The sequence below is a fragment of the Podarcis vaucheri genome (assembly GCF_965113315.1).
Source record: "Podarcis vaucheri genome assembly, chromosome: 7".
Taxonomy (NCBI): domain Eukaryota; kingdom Metazoa; phylum Chordata; class Lepidosauria; order Squamata; family Lacertidae; genus Podarcis; species Podarcis vaucheri.
In genome coordinates, this window is record NC_138765.1 from 50,485,719 (window position 1) to 50,505,753 (window position 20,035).

A 20,035-nucleotide genomic window follows, 5' to 3' on the forward strand; every position below is an offset into this window, starting at 1 on the left:
TAGTGACAGTCTGGAGGCACCCAAAAACAGTTGAGTGAGTAAAAGCAGCCGCCCTTTCCTGAGGAAGCCACCACCAGGCTGGTCTGCGCGGTGTTATTGCAGCTGCTGCCACCTGGTGCTCAATAACAGTACCACTCAAGATGTAATAGCTTTCACAAAACCAACTACAGTGGGACCTCGGGTTAAGTACTTAATTCGTTCCGGAGGTCCGTTCTTAACCTGAAACTGTTCTTAACCTGAAGCACCATTTTAGCTAATGGGGCCTCCTGCTGCTGCCGCGCCGCCGGAGCCCGATTTCTGTTCTTATCCTGAAGCAAAGTTCTTAACCTGAAGCACTATTTCTGGGTTAGCGGAGTCTGTTACCTGAAGCGTATGTAACCTGAAGCGTATGTAACCCAAGGTACCACTGTAAGGCAGAAAAAATGGTTTGGGCTGATTTTCCTCTGGGTTTGATCTCACTTGTTTCCCTCACAGAATGCAATTGTTAATTTACACCTGTCAGTTCAAGCCACTTTGCACTTGTCTCAGGTATCTTTATTACATTAGTCATAGTCCTTCAGTGGAAAAGCAACCATATGAACCCACACAATAATACAAGACAAATCACAAACCAAATAAAACAAGGTTATACCTTTTTCACATTTCTGCTCCCAAAGAGATAGTCATGTTAGTCTGTTGCAGCCAAAAGAACAAAGAGTTCTTGCTGTGGCACCTTAAAGGCAAAGGCAATTAATTTTTACTCAAGAGTATACAGTTAATAAGGGGACGCGGGTGGTGCTGTGGGTAAATCCTCAGCGCCTACGGCTTGCTGATCGCATGGTCAGTGGTTCAAATCCCCGCGGCGGGGTGAGCTCCCGCCTGCGGTCCCAGCTCCTGCCCACCTAGCAGTTCGAAAGCACCCCTAAAGTGCAAGTAGATAAATAGGTACCGCTTTCTAGCGGGAAGGTAAACGCCGTTTCCGTGTGCTGCGCTGGTGCTGGCTCGCCAGAGCAGCTTCGTCACGCTGGCCACGTGACCTGGAAGTGTCTCCAGACAGCGCTGGCCCCGGCCTCTTAAGTGAGATGGGCGCACAACCCTAGAGTCGGACACGACTGGCCCGTACAAGCAGGGGTACATTTACCTTTATACAGTTAATAATGCCCATTGCTTTCAGTGGGTCTACTCCAAGTATGACTAAGGTTGGAAACAACCCAAAGAGACTGAGGCTGCGTACATATTACCATTTACTCTGGCTCTGGTGCACTCCCACTGCTTGTGTCTGAAACCAAGTACTGTACGCATGATGTTAGCCATAATCCACATGTATGTAGTAGTTTGATCTGATTTGGAAATGCAAGACACAAATAAGTTGAGGTGCATACTATTCAGACAGCTGTGGTTCATGTGCAGGTGAAAGTGCATGCACAGATGACAGCTGCCTTGAATAGGAGTATTGGTTTTTTGTTTTGCAGGCACAGGGAAACAAAACAGGTAATGTGCATCGGATGACGACACCCCTACTCTTAAGATGCATCTACAACTCCTCAGATTCCTCTATCTACATTGTGAGAATGAGCTGATCTTTGTGAATAACAGGAAGCAAGGACCCCATTGTTTCTCTGCAACATTGTACAGTGGTGCTTTGCAAGACGAAATTAATCCGTTCCACGAGTCTCTTCGTCTAGCGGTTTTTTCGTCTTGCGAAGCAACCCTATTAGCGGCTTAGCGCTATTAGCGGTTTAGTGGATTAGCGGCTATTAAAGGCTTAGCGGCTAAAAGGCTATTAGCGGCTTAGCGGCTTAGAAAAAGGGGGGAAAGCGGGGGGAAATCGGAACACTCGCAAGACGTTTTCGTCTTGCGAAGCAAGCCCATAGGGAAATTCGTCGTGCGAAGCAGCTCAAAAATGGAAAACCCTTTCGTCTAGCGGGTTTTCCGTCTTGCGAGGCATTCGTCTTGCAGGGCACCACTGTATGTTTGCTTTCATACATCCACAGCTGACCACAGTTAGACACATGATACAGTATTAGATTAAATGTTCCTTGGTCCGGTGCTACCAGGCTTTTTCTATGCTTGAAACAAAAATAAAAGTTGGAGAAAACCAAAAGCCCTTTTAGTTTAACTCTGTAGAACAGAGGTAGTCAAAACAGTACTCTCCAAATTTCTGGACTACAACTCCCACCAGCCTCAGGGAGCAGAACCAATGATAGAGAATGATGGGAGCTGTAGTCGAAAACATCTGGAAGGCACCACGTTGCCTATCCCTGCTCTAGAACATAAGAAACTGCCTTATACATCAGTCAAGATCAGTATCATCTGCACTTACTATCTGCAGCTCTCTGGGGTCTCAGACAAAATTATTTCCTATATGTCACTCGAGATTACAGAGAATAAACTTGGGACCTTCTGTAGGCAAAGCATGTGCTCTACCACAGAGCTACACCCCTTTCTTATAACTATGGCAGAAACAGTGAGCAGTCCACCAGCTCTACATAATAGAATTCAGAACATAATGTTCCATCACAAGCAGAGAACAGACTAGCCGTGACAGAAAGATACACATGCAGCAAATAGTTCAAGGTATCTCATGTGAGCAAACAAAGCATCATGCTGAAAGGAAGAACAGAAAGAAACAACCAACAGGTCCAAACACTTAAGGAGAGGAAATTATCAGTATGTAGCTCTGAAGTCTTATTGTCAGGCAGAAGTAGTCAGACTCGTGGGGTGGTGGGGAGATAGCCCAGCTTACCACATACCCCTTCCCATTAGGGCCCATATTCCAGGAGAAAGAAATCTTTACCAACCCCATAGCTGCATTTGTACCTGGAGGTTGGGGGGGGGGCTTCCTAGGTCCATATGCCAGTGGTGGGTATGGCCCGAGGCATTCGTTTTTTGTTTTTTCCCCCAAACATAATTTTTATTAATTTACACCTGTCAGAGCTGCTTGAAGATCCTAGCTCACAGAGGATCACGCTAGCCAGCGATCATTTAGTAAAAGTCTTTATTGAATTACAGTTTCCATTCTCACGCTGCTGCGCGCAACTCTACGTCTAGTAGCTAGATCGACGAAGCTCCGTCTGAGTCTCCGCCCCGTGCGCACCAACTTAATATCCTAGCCCTGCTCCACCTTTTCCGCCTGACTGTCCTCCTCTGGGTCCCTCTACCCCCCGGGGCTTCTTCCTTCCGGGATTCTTCTGACGCTGACCCGGACCCTCCTGCCTCCTTGCGCCGGGCTTTAGGACCTGGCTCCCTTTCCGGGCTGCTTACTGCGCCGCCTTCCTCTGCATTTGAACTTGGCGCGCGCGCCCAACCTTCCACTTTCCTCTTAACCGTTTCTTCGCTCCCCGATGGAGGTGTGGCCACTCCTGACTCATGCCCTCCCTCCTGTGGTGAGCTGCCAGCGCTTGCCCCCTGGCTCCCTTCCTCTTCCCTGCTCTCTGGCGGTGACGCTGGTCCCGATTTCCAACTGCTCTCCTCTGAGTCCCCTCTGGCTCTATCTTCCTGGGGTGCCCCCCTAGACTCCCCCCTTGCCCTGGCCACTGGTGCTCCTTTCTGTGAATCCTCTGATTCACTGGAAAGACTCGGAGATCTCGGGTCGTCGTCATCACTCATCTTTTCTTCTGCCTCCTCCCCTTCGCTCTCTGTTTCCTCCCTTGCCCTTGCCTCTGCTCCTAAACCCCTGACAACACCTAAACAAAATAGAAATAAAATTCTACATCTTATTATCACAAATTACTTTCTTTAGGACTTCCTTCAGCTTCTCCACAAATCATCCATAGTCATTTTTTAAATTACGCATTTCATACTTTATATTGACATTATTTGACTCCTTACTTCCATTTCTCTTTAGACAATATTCCTACATTTTCACGGCCCGAGGCATTCGTGGGTAGAGCAGCTGCAATGACTCTTACCTTTCTATGATAAAATGCTTCCACACACACCTCTCCACACACAGGTACGCTTGATGTATTATCACAGGACGCCTTCAGGTAAAAGGACCCAAGGAGGATGCAGAGAAGGGCTAGAAAGGTGTATGGCCTGGGGAGATTTCCAAGACTCTTCCAGGTAGCCTGAGATTCCCCATCCGTGCCCTATGCCTTCCTATTTGCTTCTCCAAAATTCTCCCCCTCCTCACTCCATCCACCCCAGCCTGCTTATAAACCACCTGGAAGAGTCTGGAAGCTCAACTGCAGGCTATTCAAACTGATTGCTAGTCAGGTTACTCACAAGTAAGGAGCTAGCCTAACAGTTTTTAAGTGTTGTTTTAATGGTTACTATTCTATGCAAAAGCCTTTGACTGTGTCAACCACAGCAAACTATGGCAAGTTCTTAAAGAAATGGGAGTGCCTGATCACCTCATCTGTCTCCTGAGAAACCTCTATGTGGGACAAGAAGCTACAGTTAGAACTGGATATGGAACAACTGATTGGTTCAAAATTGGGAAAGGAGTACGACAACGCTGTATATTGTCTCCCTGCTTATTTAACTTATATGCAGAATTCATCATGCGAAAGGCTGGGCTGGATGAATCCGAAGCCGGAATTAAGATTGCCGGAAGAAATATCAACAACCTCAGATATGCAGATGACACAACCTTGATGGCAGAAAGTGAGGAGGAATTAAAGAACCTTTTATTGAGGGTGAAAGAGGAGAGCGCAAAATATGGTCTGAAGCTCAACATCAAAAAAACGAAGATCATGGCCACTGGTCCCATCACCTCCTGGCAAATAGAAGGGGAAGAAATGGAGGCAGTAAGAGATTTTACTTTCTTGGGCTCCATGATCACTGCAGATGGTGACAGCAGTCACGAAATTAAAAGACGCCTGCTTCTTGGGAGAAAAGCAATGACAAACCTAGACAGCATCTTAAAAAGTAGAGACATCACCTTGCGAACAAAGGTCCGTATAGTAAAAGCTATGGTTTTCCCAGTAGTGATGTATGGAAGTGAGAGCTGGACCATAAAGAAGGCTGATCGCCAAAGAATTGATGCTTTTGAATTATGGTGCTGGAGGAGACTCTTGAGAGTCCCATGGACTGCAAGAAGATCAAACCTCTCCATTCTGAAGGAAATCAGCCCTGAGTGCTCACTGGAAGGACAGATCGTGAAGCTGAGACTCCAATACTTTGGCCACCTCATGAGAAGAGAAGACTCCCTGGAAAAGACCCTGATGTTGGAAAGATGGAGGGCACAAGGAGAAGGGGATGACAGAGGATGAGATGGTTGGATGGTGTTCTTGAAGCTACCAGCATGAGTTTGATCAAACTGCGGGAGGCAGTGGAGGACAGAAGTGCCTGGCGTGCTCTGGTCCATGGGGTCACAAAGAGTCGGACATGACTAAACGACCAAACAACAACAACATTCTTGTGCTTCTCTAGACACAGATGATTATGAAGACTATGAAGAAGAAATAAACATAACAAACCCATCCAAGCTAAGAATAAAATTGCTTCCTTACTCCAAAATATATGTATCTCCCCAAACATATTTTATTTATGTATTTAGTCCATTTCAATTCAATGCCAACCTACATCCTTAGATTCCTGTCAGTTTACAAACTGCCATTTTATTGCCAGTTTACAGTGCCACATTCACATGCAAGAGGAAAGGAACTCCATAGCTAAATTCCCACTGGAGAAAAAGCCCTATTCAAGGTCACCACCACACACTGAGCAACAGTAAATAATAATAATAATAATAATAATAATAATAATAATAATAATAATAATAATAATTTATTATTTATACCCCACCCATCTGACTGAGTTTCCCCAGCCACTCTGGGCGACTCCCAATCAAGTGTTAAAAATAGTACAGCGTTACATATTAAAAACGTCCCTGAACAGGGCTGCCTTAAGATGTCTTCTGAATGTCAGGTAATTGTTTATCTCTTTGACATCTGATGGGAGGGCATTCCACAGGGCGAGCGCCACTACCGAGAAGGCCCTCTGTCTGGTTCCCTGTAGCCTCACTTCTCGCAATGAGGGAACCGCCAGAAGGCCCTCGGCGCTGGATCTCAGTGTCCGGGCTGAACGATGGGGGTGGAGACGCTCCTTCAGGTATATAGGACCGAGGCCATTTAGGGCTTTAAAGGTCAGCACCAACACTTTGAATCATGCTCGGAAACGTACTGGGAGCCAATGCAGATCTCTCAGAACCGGCCACTCCCAGTCACCAGTCTAGCTGCCGCATTCTGGATTAATTGCAGTTTCCGGGTCACTTTCAAAGGTAGCCCCACGTAGAGCACGTTGCAGTAGTCCAAGCATGAGATAACTAGAGCATGCACCACTCTGGCGAGACAGTTCGCGGGCAGGTAGGGTCTTAGCCTGAGTACCAGGTAGGGCTGGTAGACAGCTGCCCTGGACACAGAGTTAACCTGCGCCTCCATGGACAGCTGTGAGTCCAAAATGACTCCCAGGCTGCGCACCTGGTCCTTCAGGGGCACAGTTAACCCATTCAAAACCAGGGAATCCCCCACACCTGCCCGCTCCCTGTCCCCCAAAAACAGTACTTCTGTCTTGTCAGGATTCAACCTCAATCTGTTAGCCGCCATCCATCCTCCAACAGCCTCCAGGCACTCACACAGGACCTTTACCGCCTTCACTTGTTCTGATTTAAAGGAGAGGTAGAGCTGGGTGTCATCTGCATACTGATGAACACCCAGCCCTGGTGATCTCTCCCAGTGGCTTCATATAGATATTAAAAAGCATGGGGGAGAGGACGGAACCCTGAGGCACCCCACAAGTGAGAGCCCAGGGGTCTGAACACTCATCCCCCCCCCACTTTCTGGACACGGCCCAGGAGGAAGGAGCGGAACCACTGTATGACAGTGCCCCCAGCTCCCAGCCCCTCTAGACGGTCCAGAAGGATGTTATGGTTGATGGTGTCAAAGGCTGCTGAGAGATCCAGCAGAACTAGGAAACAGCTCTCACCTTTGTCCCTAGCCCGCCGGAGATCATCAACCAGCGCGACCAAGGCAGTTTCAGTCCCATGGTGAGGCCTGAATCCCGATTGGAAGGGATCCAAATGGTCCGCTTCTTCCAGGCTTGCTTGGAGTTGTTCAGCAACCACCCGCTCAATCACCTTGCCCAAGAATGGTAGATTTGAGATTGGGCGATAGTTGGCCAAATTGGCCGGGTCTAAAGATGTTTTTTTAAGAAGCGGTTTAATGACCGCCTCTTTCAGCGGGTCTGGGAAGGCTCCCTCACAGAGGGAAGCATTCACCACCCCGCAGAGCCCATCGCCCAGCCTTTCCTGGCTCGCTTTTATCAGCCAGGATGGGCAAGGATCAAGGAGACAGGTGGTCGGTTTCACTTGTCCAAGCAGCCTGTCCACATCCTCGGGGGTAACAGATTGGAATTGATCCCAAGTAACAGGACCAGACAGAACTCTAGCACTTTCCCGCCCTGGCCCTGCTCCCACGCTGGAGTCTACCTCCTTCTGAATCTGAGCGACTTTATCTGCAAAAAACTTTGCAAAAGCATTGCAGGAGATCTTGGGGTCCCTACCAGGCCCCGGTGGTACAGGTGGTTCCGATAGATTGCGAACCACCTGAAAAAGCCTTGCCTGAAGACCTTGAGGCATGGGCAGGTTGATATAAGAATATACCCATCCCATGTGCTAAAATACTAGATAGCTGCATCTGCCCTGCATATTGTTGGCTATTTTAAGACTTTGTAATTGGCATCAGTGATTGCAAGAAGACAATCCGCTTTTGCCCAAAGATAGCTGGTTGCACTAAGCTAGGCACAGTTTGTTTTTCCAACAGGAGGCAACAGGAAAGTATCCAGGACATGGGGTGGGGTGGTGATGGAGCAGGAGCCAAAAAGAGATATTTTGGTTATGGAAGAGGGTAAGAACAATATGCAAGCAGGAGGAACTGCCACCTCATTGATCAAATAGGTGGCCAGCATAAAGGAGGGAGTAATTAGTTTCACTGCCTTTTGCTTGTTAACTAGAGCCTTTGCTCTAGACCAGGCATGTCCCAACTTCCAAGAGACTGCAATCTACTCTGATTGGATTGACCTGTTGGACATGCCTACTCTAGACCAAAACCTTGTGGTGTAGACAGAGCTACATTAGTCCCCAGTTTGAGGCTGCACATACACCATCATTACCACAAAGAATCCTGGGAACTGTAGTTTGTGAAGTGTAATCTACAGTTCCCAGGATTCTTTGGAAAGAAAGACCCCTAGCTGCCTTTCTGTGTAGGAACTATAATATAGGGGAGCTACATCCTGGATTGTGAGGAACAGAATAGGTTTCTTCTTTTCCCCTTTCCTTCTTCCTGGAAGGAAAGGCTTTTTTAGCTTCATGGCGCATATCCTCTAACTTGATCTTCCCTCTGGGAACTGGGCATGCTCAGTGGCCACTGAATGCTAGCTGTCAGTGTAATGGTGGGAAGATGCAGAATGGAGAGGGAAAGGGAGTGGCGTATGCAAAAGACAAGCACTCAGTCCTGCAATGTACATTCCACTTACTATAAGCCATTAGTAGCTTTTGCAGGCCAATTCCCTCCTTTTGTTTCCTCCCACAACCTTCAATTTCATCCTCCCCACTCAACTGACGTGTCAGCATTTGTATGTTTCAGTGTAGCTTGGCAGTCCCTTGAGTATGTAAGAAATGCCTACCATACATGTGAGTGGCCCTGTTTTGCTTCAGATTGGTGGGAGTGGACACTTTAGCACCAGGGTTTGCTATCATCATCATCTTGCTATTGGTATTTGCTTTCGTCTCCCATTTGCAACTGCTGTTCCTCCTTTTAATTTGGCAGTTGTTGTTTTTTTAACCAGCCTGCCTTTATTGTTGTTTCATTAAAAAAAAATTGTGCTGTGTATGTATTTCGTTTCACTTCACATATTTATACATTTTTTGTCAATCTGCTTCATGTTTCATTTGATAAAAGATGGGAAATAAACACGTAGATAGCTAGTTGTTATTAGCTGGGATTTTTATGTGGGTGGCTCAAGGGGCCTGAGCCCTGGATAGTTTGCAATGAGCCCCAAACTTTGGTAATAGGAGGCTGGGCATACTGCAAAGTGCAGTGCTGGTGAGATCCCAGTCACCAAAGGCATTTATACATGTACATTAGCATATGCCAATTTGTGCCATGGGTCTGTAGCCTAGCTCCTGCTAAGCACTGGCGGAGGAAGAGGAATGCAGGGGAAGTGCACTGCCCCCTGCAGCGTGATCCCAGTGGGGTGCCATTGTGGATGCCCCCCCCGCCCGTGCTGGGTGCCACGCCCCCAGGATGCACACCACACCCCGTGATGCATGCCAGCCCCGCCCCCACCTGCTCTCCGGTGCCGGAGCATGAAGCTCCACCACTGCTGCTAAGTAACTTGCACTGCCCCTGTTATTAATTAATTTATTATCATTTATTTATTGCATTTCTGTATCCCACTTTTCCTCCAAGGAGCTCAAGGAGGCAGACATGGTTTTCTTCCTCACCTTTTTATCCTCACAACAACCCTGCGAAGGAGGTTAGGCTGGGAGTGAGGGATTGGCCCAAGGTCACCCAGTAAGCTTCATGGCTAAGTGGGGATTTGAACCCTGGTCTCCCAGGTCTTAATCCAACACACTAACAGCTACAATGCCTTTCTACATTAAATTAAGATTAATTTGAGTCAGGTCTCATGATATTAGCCAGATGAGTGCCAAGGTTCAGGCTTGTAAGTTGGGGGTTGCCATAGTGTTGTATGTAGCTGCACATGTGCCTACAGAAGACTTCCTGGCTTTCCTCCTCCCTGCTGAAATGAGGCTTGAGGTTGTTGTAGCCTATATACGTAGTAAGTTACAGTGTTCTTGGTTTCCATGTGTGTGTGTGTGTGTGTGTGTGTGTGTGTGTGCAAATTGTGCCTGTGGACCCAATAAGGCTGCTAACCCTCCTCACAAATTAAAAACCAGGCAACTCTGATCATGTGCAATGATTCTTTTCCTCAGTGCACTTTTTTCAGGGCTTAGGTTTCACACAAGAGCACAACCCTGAAAAAAGCACATCTTTGGGGGCCACAATCTCACGTGGGTGACATGACTTGTGCAGAAGGATGTTCCCGGAAGAAACACATCATGGTTTTTCGCCTCGCATGTTAGAAGGTATGCATTTTGAAGGTCATCCCTGCTCTACACGTTTAGGATTATCATGCAAAAATTGTCATATAATCAAGGCCAGTAGGACCACAAGCATCTATCTTGTTAGAAACTAGTAATTGCTTATTCACTTGGATTTTATTTTTTAACCTAATCCAGTCCCCAGAGCTGCAGGCAGATAACAATATATTAAAAACACACATACAGCACCCTTTTCAATAGGAATGGAAACAGGCCAAACGTATTTAGAGTCAATCAAAAGCACAACTGTGCGACATACTTTTGGAGAAGAAGCAATGGCATATCAAGCTGCAATCTGAGAGCATGGTGTATCTCAATCCTCACAGGATCAATCCCCCTTGGGCAAAATGTACTCTTAAACCAACAGAACAAGTAGCCCATCATATTAGGCTAATGGATTGAGGTTTATTCTGTTTTCATGTTGACATAGGATGTACCACTGCATGAACTCTTAATGCTGCCCCCTCCCTGAATGCCTGGCCTGCTATTATTTCTAGTGTGTTTGAAATTATGTGCATGTAGGGAAAGCAAGTGAAGTGGGAATGTCTATCTCACTTTTCCTCTGCGCATCTGGGCAGTGTAGAGTTAACTTTTGGGAGAGCAAGGAATTTGTTTTTTTGCTGAGGCACTTCCTCTCAGCTAACAATAATAAAAAACCCAGAAGGAGGGATACACGTGGGATCTGTGCAGCAGATAGAGGCCGGGTGACCCAGTCCAGGCCAAGAGGAAGCCTCCTGCATTATCTGCTGTTCCCATTTGGTCTCCTTGGCAAACTCTCAATCTGCAGCGGCTGCAGAAATCAAGATGTGCTTCCTTCCAAACAAGGCCAACACTCCCCAAGGCTTGTATCTGCCATGGCAACCATCCCCCCCCCCCGACACACACACACTCAATATACGCGCATAACACATGCAATGCTATACTGGAGGCCAGATGGACACAAGTTCACACACGCTTGCATTCAATTCACAGGAAAGCCGTTTCTAAAGTGATACTCATCCCTGCAACTGGGGTGGTCCAGACAACAGAACTTGACCAGATGGAGCAGGGTTCAAGAGCCCCATGTGTTCATGCCCAGGAGCAACCTTGGCAGTCAAGTGTTCTCTCATATGCCCTAACATTTGACAAAGGAAAAAATGGGCACTGGTTTTATGTAATTAGGGAAGGCCAGCATGGGTTCTTACATGAAGGACAGTCAGAAGGTTCAGTTGAAGCTCCAAAATAAAACAGCAGAAAATAATTTGGAGGTGCTGAATTTGGTGTCTTTTCTAGGGAAAAAAATGTTTGTTGCAGTTCACGGATTTGTGATGTAATTAACAAACCGGTCTATAGGTCTGCTGTCATGACCCACCAAAGCATTATTAAACATATTCACAGGAATACATATTTTTACAAAACCCATAATATTAAATGCGCCACATCTATTAGTTTCTTTTGACAAAGACAATACACCCCACTTCCCCAAATGCCACAATGATCAGAATTCCTCACAAACTGGGAAAGTTGTGAAGTCAAGCTCCCAAACGTCAAACAGCAAGATAACCATAATGGTTATGAGAGAGATATATGCCACAGTAAAAATCAAAAAGTAAAAAATATACACCAACCACCTGTACAGATGAGGAAAAACAAATATGTCCTTTTTGTACTTTAAGGAAAAATAAACTATATCCTTTCAATAAACATCACTTTCATATATGTACATGAAGAAAATACCCCTCAGATAGCAACATTATGAACCCCAAACTATGGTGTTAGATTTAGGACGGGTTCAAAAATCTGTTCCACAATTGTTCCAGAGCAATTCTGTTGTACTTCACACTGTGCTCTTTAAGCTTCACTCCTATGGATACCGAGATGAAGATCCATTTCGGTGGCCCATGCCCCTGTGGTATAGGACCTATTCTTTAGCATTAGTGAGGTTTAATGACTGAGGGTTGGCACCTTCAAATCACATACTCACCAATCCCAGAGGTTCAACCCAGAGGCTAGAAATCTAGTTTAATCCTGAGTTCAGTCAGACCTTGATCAGCTGCCTTGTCTGGCCATCCGGAGCTCTTCCCTGGGCTGGGTGTGTTAGCTAAGAATTCCCTTCCCCTGATTAAACTGGGCAGGCTCAAAGAGTTTCCTTGCATACTTATGACCTGCCTCTCACTTGATGCTCCACCTCCCACATAGCGGCTTCGGCTTTGACCCTGTTAATATCAAAGGGACATTTCCTGTCAGGACTGCGTAGAGTATGCCACATTTTTAAAAATCCTTTTTTGTTCTCCCACATAAGCACATGTCCACTCCTAATACTTTGTTTCAGATTGCCTACTGCAAAGCACATCACACTTACAGGAGCACCCATCAAGCCATAGTTTGTATGCCAGTGGCATGCAAGTGAAATTTGTTACACGTAAAGGCAATGAAACATTGATAAGGAAAAATAAGAATTGCAGAGTGGATGTGATATGCCTTCTCCTGGAGTCACTTGGAGGACATAACCTCCAAGCTGTGTTGGGAGAGAGCTGGTTCATCAAGGAGCCACAATATAGTTGACTGTGGCAGCCACGTTTGCTGTTCACATGTTCTGTACTCTCTCCTTCCTTCCACCATGGTCAGGGGCGGAGCAAGGTGGGTGCAGTGGATGTGGTTTGCCCCAGGTGTCACCTCTGAGGGGAGGTGACAGAATGCTGTGCAGGACTCAACGTCTGCGAGAGACGCTGTGGCTTTGGCGCACGCAGGCCTCTGGCTCCCCCCCCCCAATATGAAATAAAGTAAAACCATTTTTGCCGGCAAAAAACAAAAATCAATGTGGGAAGGGGTGACAAGAAATTTTCCGCACCAGGTACCACCTGACCTTGCTACACCACTGACCAGAGTTACATCCTTGCTCACTGGTATGTGGCTGGGAGAATACTGCCTGAAGTGATTGGTCACAAGGAGGAAAGGCAAGGATAAGGACTCAGCTCATGCCATCCTTGTGCCTCATTTGATCTGACAATTAAAACTGCCTCATCTCTCTCTCTCCCCCCCCCCGACACACACACTTGTATGTACATGTACATACAGGCACATTTTAAAACAAAGTTAGCTTGGTCCAAAATGTTGCAGTAAAGACACAGGCCCAGGTCAGAGCTTTGTGAGTGTCATCTGAGGGAACTGAAAGAAGGGAGGCAAGAATCAAAAGGCAACATGGCTGCTGTGCCACTTCTGGTAGCAGAAAAATGGCCTCCTTGTCTGGTCCAGCAGAACAGCTATGTTGTTGTTGTTGTTCCTATATTAGAAATATAGATGAAGAAGGGCTGTTAATCCTTTAAAAAGCTGTATAGTATTATAGTACCCAAAAGGAAATGGTCAAGAGATGCCAGGGCATAGGAAAAGACTAGTAATTTCAGGTTTTCCCAGGGCAAGGGGCATCTCTGCTCCCATTAACTTATCTGATACGGTCTCAAATGCAATAGCATAAGAACTATTGTTACTCACAATGGTGTCATCAGGGCAAAAATCTTGGAGGCAGAAGTTGAGCTCTTCGCTCAGAAAAATTAGGGCTTCATTTTGAAATGAAGTAACACACATTACCATCTAAAGAAGAGCCCTCTCCCCAAGACAAACCAGTTTCCAAAATTGCCTAACAGCCCCACTAGTTATCCACTGGGATGTGTGTTCATGTTTTCCTAAGTTCTGAAGGTGTGACATTAAGGATGGTGGGAAGCCCCTTTCTCTGTTCTAAAAACAATAGAGTCATTTCCCTCCCATGTCCTCTCAGGATACAGTAATGTCAGCTGGGCCTAACTGTGAACAGCAAGTGGGGGTGGAAGGTCCCCAGTCAGAAAGCTAAGTTATTGCAAGAGAAAGAGAAATGCCAGTGTACAACATCAGACATGTGTAAGAAGAATTTGTTCTCAACATGCAGACAGTGTAAAAAGTGAGTCTCAAAGCAGCCATTGGAACACAATATTGCCCCATCCATGCTAGACATGATCAATGGCCACCATACCTTTCCAACATATTAGTTCTCCCTCCTTTATTTACCGTATTTTTCGTTCTATAAAACGCACCACACCATAAGACGCACCTAGTTTTTGGAGGAGGAAAACAAGAAAAAAAATATTCTGAATCCCAGAAGACAGAACAGCAAGAGGGATCGTTGTGCAGTGAAAGCAGCAATCCCTCTTGCTGTTCTGGCTTCTGGGATAGCTGTGCAGCCTGCATTCGCTCCGTAAGACGCACACACATTTCCCCTTACTTTTTAGGAGGGAAAAAGTGAGTCTTATAGAGCAAAAAATACAGTATATCAGGGATGGGAAGCATGTGTCCCTCCAGTCAGACCTATGCAAAGCTTGTGTAAGGTCTGTGAAAGGACTCTTGTTAGAATAAAGTTATAACAAAAAAAGCAGCTAGTCCCTGGCAGGCAGCCCCAACCAGCTTAGTCCTCTAAGGCCCAGGGCAAGTGTACCCAGCTGCCGCTGCACCCTCTGCACAAGCCTGCCTCCAGTTATTGATGGATCTCCTTGGACCCAGCCAGTAAAGCCAGTACTTGTAGTCTGGGATACAGCTGGGTGGCGGTAAGGTTGGAGCTGTACAGATGCACTGGTGGAGTCAATATGGTGCTCCCACCAATGAACCTGTGGTGTCTTGTCCTCACTGCCACCTTAATCTGGTAAATGGCAGTGATACCTCTATCAGGACCACAGCAACGTGCCACCCCACTTCACCAGCCACTCCTATTTGTAGTCCAGCAACATACAGAGGGTCACATGTTTTCCATCCCTGAATAGGGGCTCTGTTAATGGAAGGGAGGCACCAAGATCCCTAGCAGTATCTCTCATCTAACAAAACAGAATATGGTACTGTGTACTGTGTCTCTCTCTTTCTGCATACGATGTATACTACAAATCTTTACTTGAATTAGATGGGGAGAAATGAAATGGGGATTTTGTACTCCATATCTTGTTTCCAAAGCATCACAAGGAAAGTGGTGCAAGGAGAGCAGATACAGCTGTTGGAGAGAGTAAACCAAAACTTACCAGAAACTGAACTCTAGCATGTACGGGATTGCATTGGTAGACCTGGATGGCCTTTGAAACAGCTGCCAATAATACAACATACGGAGTTTTTAGTGTAGCATAGTGATGAAGAAGTGTAAACTGGCACCCTCCAGTGCAGATGCCTCTGGACCCCATCTCTAGTATGTGGATAACACTTTGCAAGATTGCGGATAATACTTTGCTTGCTTGCTTTGCAGGTTTGTTGCAATCAGAGCCGGGATCAGAACAGCTGCCAAGGCCCATTGGTGATGCCTGCCTTGAGCCTTCCTTAAAAAAGAAGAACTAGGCAGCTGGATAGCCACTTCTTAATTTCCTCCAATGTCAGTGACCTGGCATCACTCAGGCATTATGGGAAATTAGGATGGCTAGAGCCAGCCAGCCAGCAGTGTTCATAGTGCTGTCACCATAGCAGGGACCATTGACATAAGAAAACACTCACCAGAGGACATTTTGCCACTGGCCATGTTGGCTTGGACTGACTGCAGTTATAGTCTACCAACAACTGGAAGGTCAGAGGTTCCCCATCCATACTTTACAATACCCCAAGATGCCTCTGCTGTTTTTGCTATAACAGATTAGCAACATATGAGTAATTTATTTTGAAATTACTACGACTTGGAAATAACACACTCCCACTTTTGACCCAGCTGAGTCAAAAGTCCCTTTAGCAAACAGACACAGTCCCATTAGCAGACAGACAGAAAACACTACCTGGCAAAATTTCTACATCAGAATTTCCAGTCGCCTCCCCAATTCATTGAAGTGCATTTTATTTTGGGGATTTAAGGTGATATTGATACCACCATGTGGTAAATGTGTATATTGCAGTTTAAAACTTTATGCAAGTTTTCAGCAGAGACTGAAGCCTTGATGTAAGTCACTATCTATTTCTCTGGTCTCCATGTTGCCCAGATGTCATTAAAACACTGTCCTTAGTGAAAAGCTAGCAGAGAGAAAACTAGGCCCAGGAACAAGACTGGTGACCAGATAGCTCGTTTTATTTAGTATTTATTTCACAGATTTATAAACCACTTCAAAGTCATAGAATTGTAGTTGGATGGGACCCTGAGGGCCATCTAGTCCAACCCCCTGCAGTGCAGGAATCTCAGTGAAAGCATCCATGACAGGTGGCCATCCAACCTCTGCATAAAAACCTCCAAGGAAGGAGAGTCCACAACCACCCGAGGGACTCCATTCCGCTGTCAAAACAGCTCTTACTTTCAGAAAGTTCTTCCTGATGTTTAGTCAGAATCTTCTTCCGTGTAACTTGAACCCAATGGCCTACCCCCCAGAGCAGGAGAACTCAAGCTTGCTCCATCTTCCATGCGACAGCCCTTTAGATATTTGAAGATGGCTCCTATACATAATAATGGCTTACACCATTGCCAGACTTCAATAATATCTTAAAAGACATTCTAGTCTGTGTTCTGCTCATTTTAATGGGCTGCACTTTTTGCAGCTGCTTTTAAATTTCTTGTGAAGTTGATGGGGTATTTTATTGGTGTAAATCAAGAATGGGAAACTTCCAAGTCTCTGGGCCAAATGCAGCCCTCCAGGCCTCTCCTTCTGGCCCTCAGGAATCTCCCTAGTCACATCCCTCAGGAGCCCTGCTTTGCAATGTCCTTAACTGTTTTTGCCTGGCTAGAATCCTGCCCTTCATCTGATAGTGCTTCTTGCTTGCCTCTATGGAGGGTAGAGAGGGGTGTGTGAGTGTGCACATAGAAACCTTTGCTTCTGGTCTCACCCACCACTGGCATGTGTCCCTCAGAACACAAGGCAGCCCTCAGGGTGATAATGGTTCTCCATCACCATCTTGTGAGGGCACTGCATCCTGAATGGCAGGCTAGAAATCCTTTACATAAATGAACAGTTTGTTCTAGCCATAGCGTATTTCACTTCTGCCAACTTGCTTTCAAATAGCTGTGGAATTAAACCATTATGTTTGAAAGCGAGCTGGGAGTTAGCCAGTGTGGAAAAGTAAAGGACTCTAGTGCTGAAGTTGCAACTAGAGTAAACTATTGCATTTTTACAGCATTGGTGCAAACGTACTCCCAGATGCGTAAGTGAAAGGTATTCTCACTGTGAGAATACCCACTGTTACTGCGGTTTAGTACCTTAACTGAGTAAGCAATTGAGATGCAAAAGAGGTAGGGAACTGGATATTTTGAGCATCCAGGTCACCAGTTTTTTTCATCCCTTCCTTTAAACATTGTTGGCTCTTGTAACAGAGGATCTGGGAACAAATAGCTGGACGGATGACAGAGCAACTGCGAAATCCCACCAGAATATTGAAAACAAGTGTTTAATGGGCCTCCAGAGCTTAGATTAGGAATACTTTACTGCTGCATCCATTATTTCTTTTACATTTTTACATTTTCCATTTTCCACATCTTTTACATTTTCCTCTAAAATAATCCAACACAAATAACAATAACAAGATATTAAAATATTAACACAATTAAATATTAACGTAATTAAACACAACATAATAGCAATAATGCAACAGGGTGCTATTGGGATAAAATACCAAAGATACAGGCTCCTAAAACAGTAAAATCATATTTAAAAATTTTTAAATTAATATTTCAGTAATAATTAGGTTAGCGATACAGAGGAGGGAGAAATTAAATACAGGTTTTTTTAAGCCTACTCTATCAAATTCTCACTTTCTGAAACAATATAACAACTGAAACATGGCCATTTTTCAAAATTTTATCTCATCTGAATATTGAAATGCAGTTCTACAACCAATGCTTATATATGCAAATAATAATAATAATAATAATAATAATAATAATTTATTATTTATACCCCGCCCATCTGGCTGAGTTTCCCCAGCCACTCTGGGCGGCTCCCAATCAGTGTTAAAAACAGTACAGCGTTACATATTAAAAACTTCCCTGAACAGGGCTTCCCTGAACATGAAGTGGAAATGAATATACAAGTGAAAATAGCATACCAAAATGCATTATTTCAGGAGAAACTGCGTACAAAATTAGACTTATTTGCACCAAAAGAGTTGAAGAATTTCTATTAGGATTTCTTGGGAGGGGGGGCAGGGAATTACTAAAGGCTGCAGAATTGTGGGGAGATAATTTAAAGACTGGAAGAATGAGAAACTAGGATAACTGAAACTGAAAAATCTTTCCAGCCCAAGTGAGGGAAAGCTTTCATAATTACTTTATCACTACATAGCAGCAACTTGTCTACAAAGAAAAACAAACATTTCATTACAGAGGAAGGTATATTAATACAGTGAGAAATGGCACCCACCTAAAAGTGATTTTGGCACTCAAGCATTGCTGCCTTTTCAGAATTTCTTGGGCGTTTTGAGCATCTGCCTTGGTAACTAAGTGTAACATTGTCCAAATCTCAGCCTGTTACTGATCTATTGAAAGACCTTCACAAGGAAGTTAGTTTCCCTTCCAGTCAACAAAAGGACTGCTGCAGTGGCGTAGCGTGGGTTGTCAGCACCCGGGGCAAGGCAAGTAATTTGCGCCCCCTAACCCGTGGATTTGCGCCCCCTAACCCTAACCCCCAGATGTTGCGCCCGGTGCGGCCGGGCCCCCCTACACCCCCCACGCTACGCCACTGGACTGCTGTGTTCATCACCAGGATTGAAAAGCACATGGAGAATCCCTCACATGTTCTCCTCTACAGTCAGGTCAGTCTGCAAGTGATGAGCAAAAGCAGGGTGAGAGGCACAGGCAATGGCACTTCTCTCTGGATGGTTTTTCTATTCTCTCATTATTTTGATTTATAGCCTTCAATTTGTTTATAGCCTTCAATCAATCTGGTTCTATTAGGCCTGTTACGGAAAATCTGGGTGCATGTTTACCCTGCCACCCAGCCAATCGGACCGAGTCCGTGGATTCTAGCGGAAGAAAAGGAAGCTCAGCCGGACGCAGAAGCAAAATGCGAAGATCCAAGTTTATTGCGCAACAGGTTCAAGGCGAGATTGAACCCCGAGAATGGGGCGACATAAACTTTTAAAAGTTCCCTCCAAGTCCCATAACACAGTGCGCGAAACGTCATGAATACATTATGGGAAGGTTGGGTTTCATGGATTACATCATGAATACATCACACACGTCATGAATACCTCAGAGAAAGGTGGGGTTACACTAATTTACATTTGAGGGAAGGGAGGGGTGGAATATGCAGAGCGAGGGTCATACACAAATATACATTTCCTGAGTACCGGTGGCGGTGGGACAATGGGTTACTGATATGCGCCGTCTGCCACCTGGTATTGCCCGGAGGAAGGGCTGGGCAGAACGATCTGACGGGATTAAAGAGTTCCTGTGTACGTGACTTGCCGTCTCGGGGATCATGGAGTCCGGGCAGCATCACGGAGTCCTGGGGAAACTAAGTCGAATGACACCAAGAGCAAGAAAATCGGAGCTGTGGTTGATTTTATATGAATTTTGAAAGGTTCCGATGACTTTCAACCTGTTCCGTAGCTTAGATCAAAAGCGGAAGCAGAATGTATCCATTCTTGTAAAAATGGATACATTGTAACAAGGGTTTGACAGTTTTACGAGGTCAGGAGTTTCAGTTCTATTGTTCTCGCCGTGGGGGGCCGTCAGCAGCTCGTCAGGAGGTTAAATGAGGCGTGCAAGAGCTCCCTGAGCTCGCCTCTGCAGGATAAATGCATGACTGTGATTGGCTAAAACGCCGGCATAGGAATAGACGGAGAAACAGGGACACCCGGTCTATTCATTCTAAGTATAGAGCGTAAACAGGTATAGGGAAAGATAGAAGGAAATATTCATAAGCGAGCTTATTTCGCTCGTGATAGGAAGGAGTAGAAAGGGGTTACGGGAGAAGTGTGGTGCTTGTGTAACGGTGGGGGGACTGAGGGGTGGGTGCACCGCGGGCACCCTCGAGGTCATCGCCTCGGTTGCTCAAA

General features: G+C 45.7%; 1 protein-coding gene across 2 annotated transcripts in view; it reads right to left on the reverse strand.

Moving 5' to 3' along the window:
* RIPOR1 (RHO family interacting cell polarization regulator 1) overlaps nt 1–12,237 on the reverse strand; it is a 110,649-nt gene extending 98,412 nt beyond the window's left edge. The window contains exon 1 of one of the 2 annotated variants that reach the window (XM_082229292.1): nt 12,111–12,237. In XM_082229292.1, the coding sequence (XP_082085418.1) occupies nt 12,111–12,222 (112 nt within the window). In that variant the 5' untranslated portion in view covers nt 12,223–12,237. Of the gene's footprint in view, nt 1–12,050 lie in introns of both variants that reach the window. The other variant, XM_082229297.1, reaches the window with a different exon arrangement.
* Between the last annotated feature and the right edge of the window lie 7,798 nt (nt 12,238–20,035).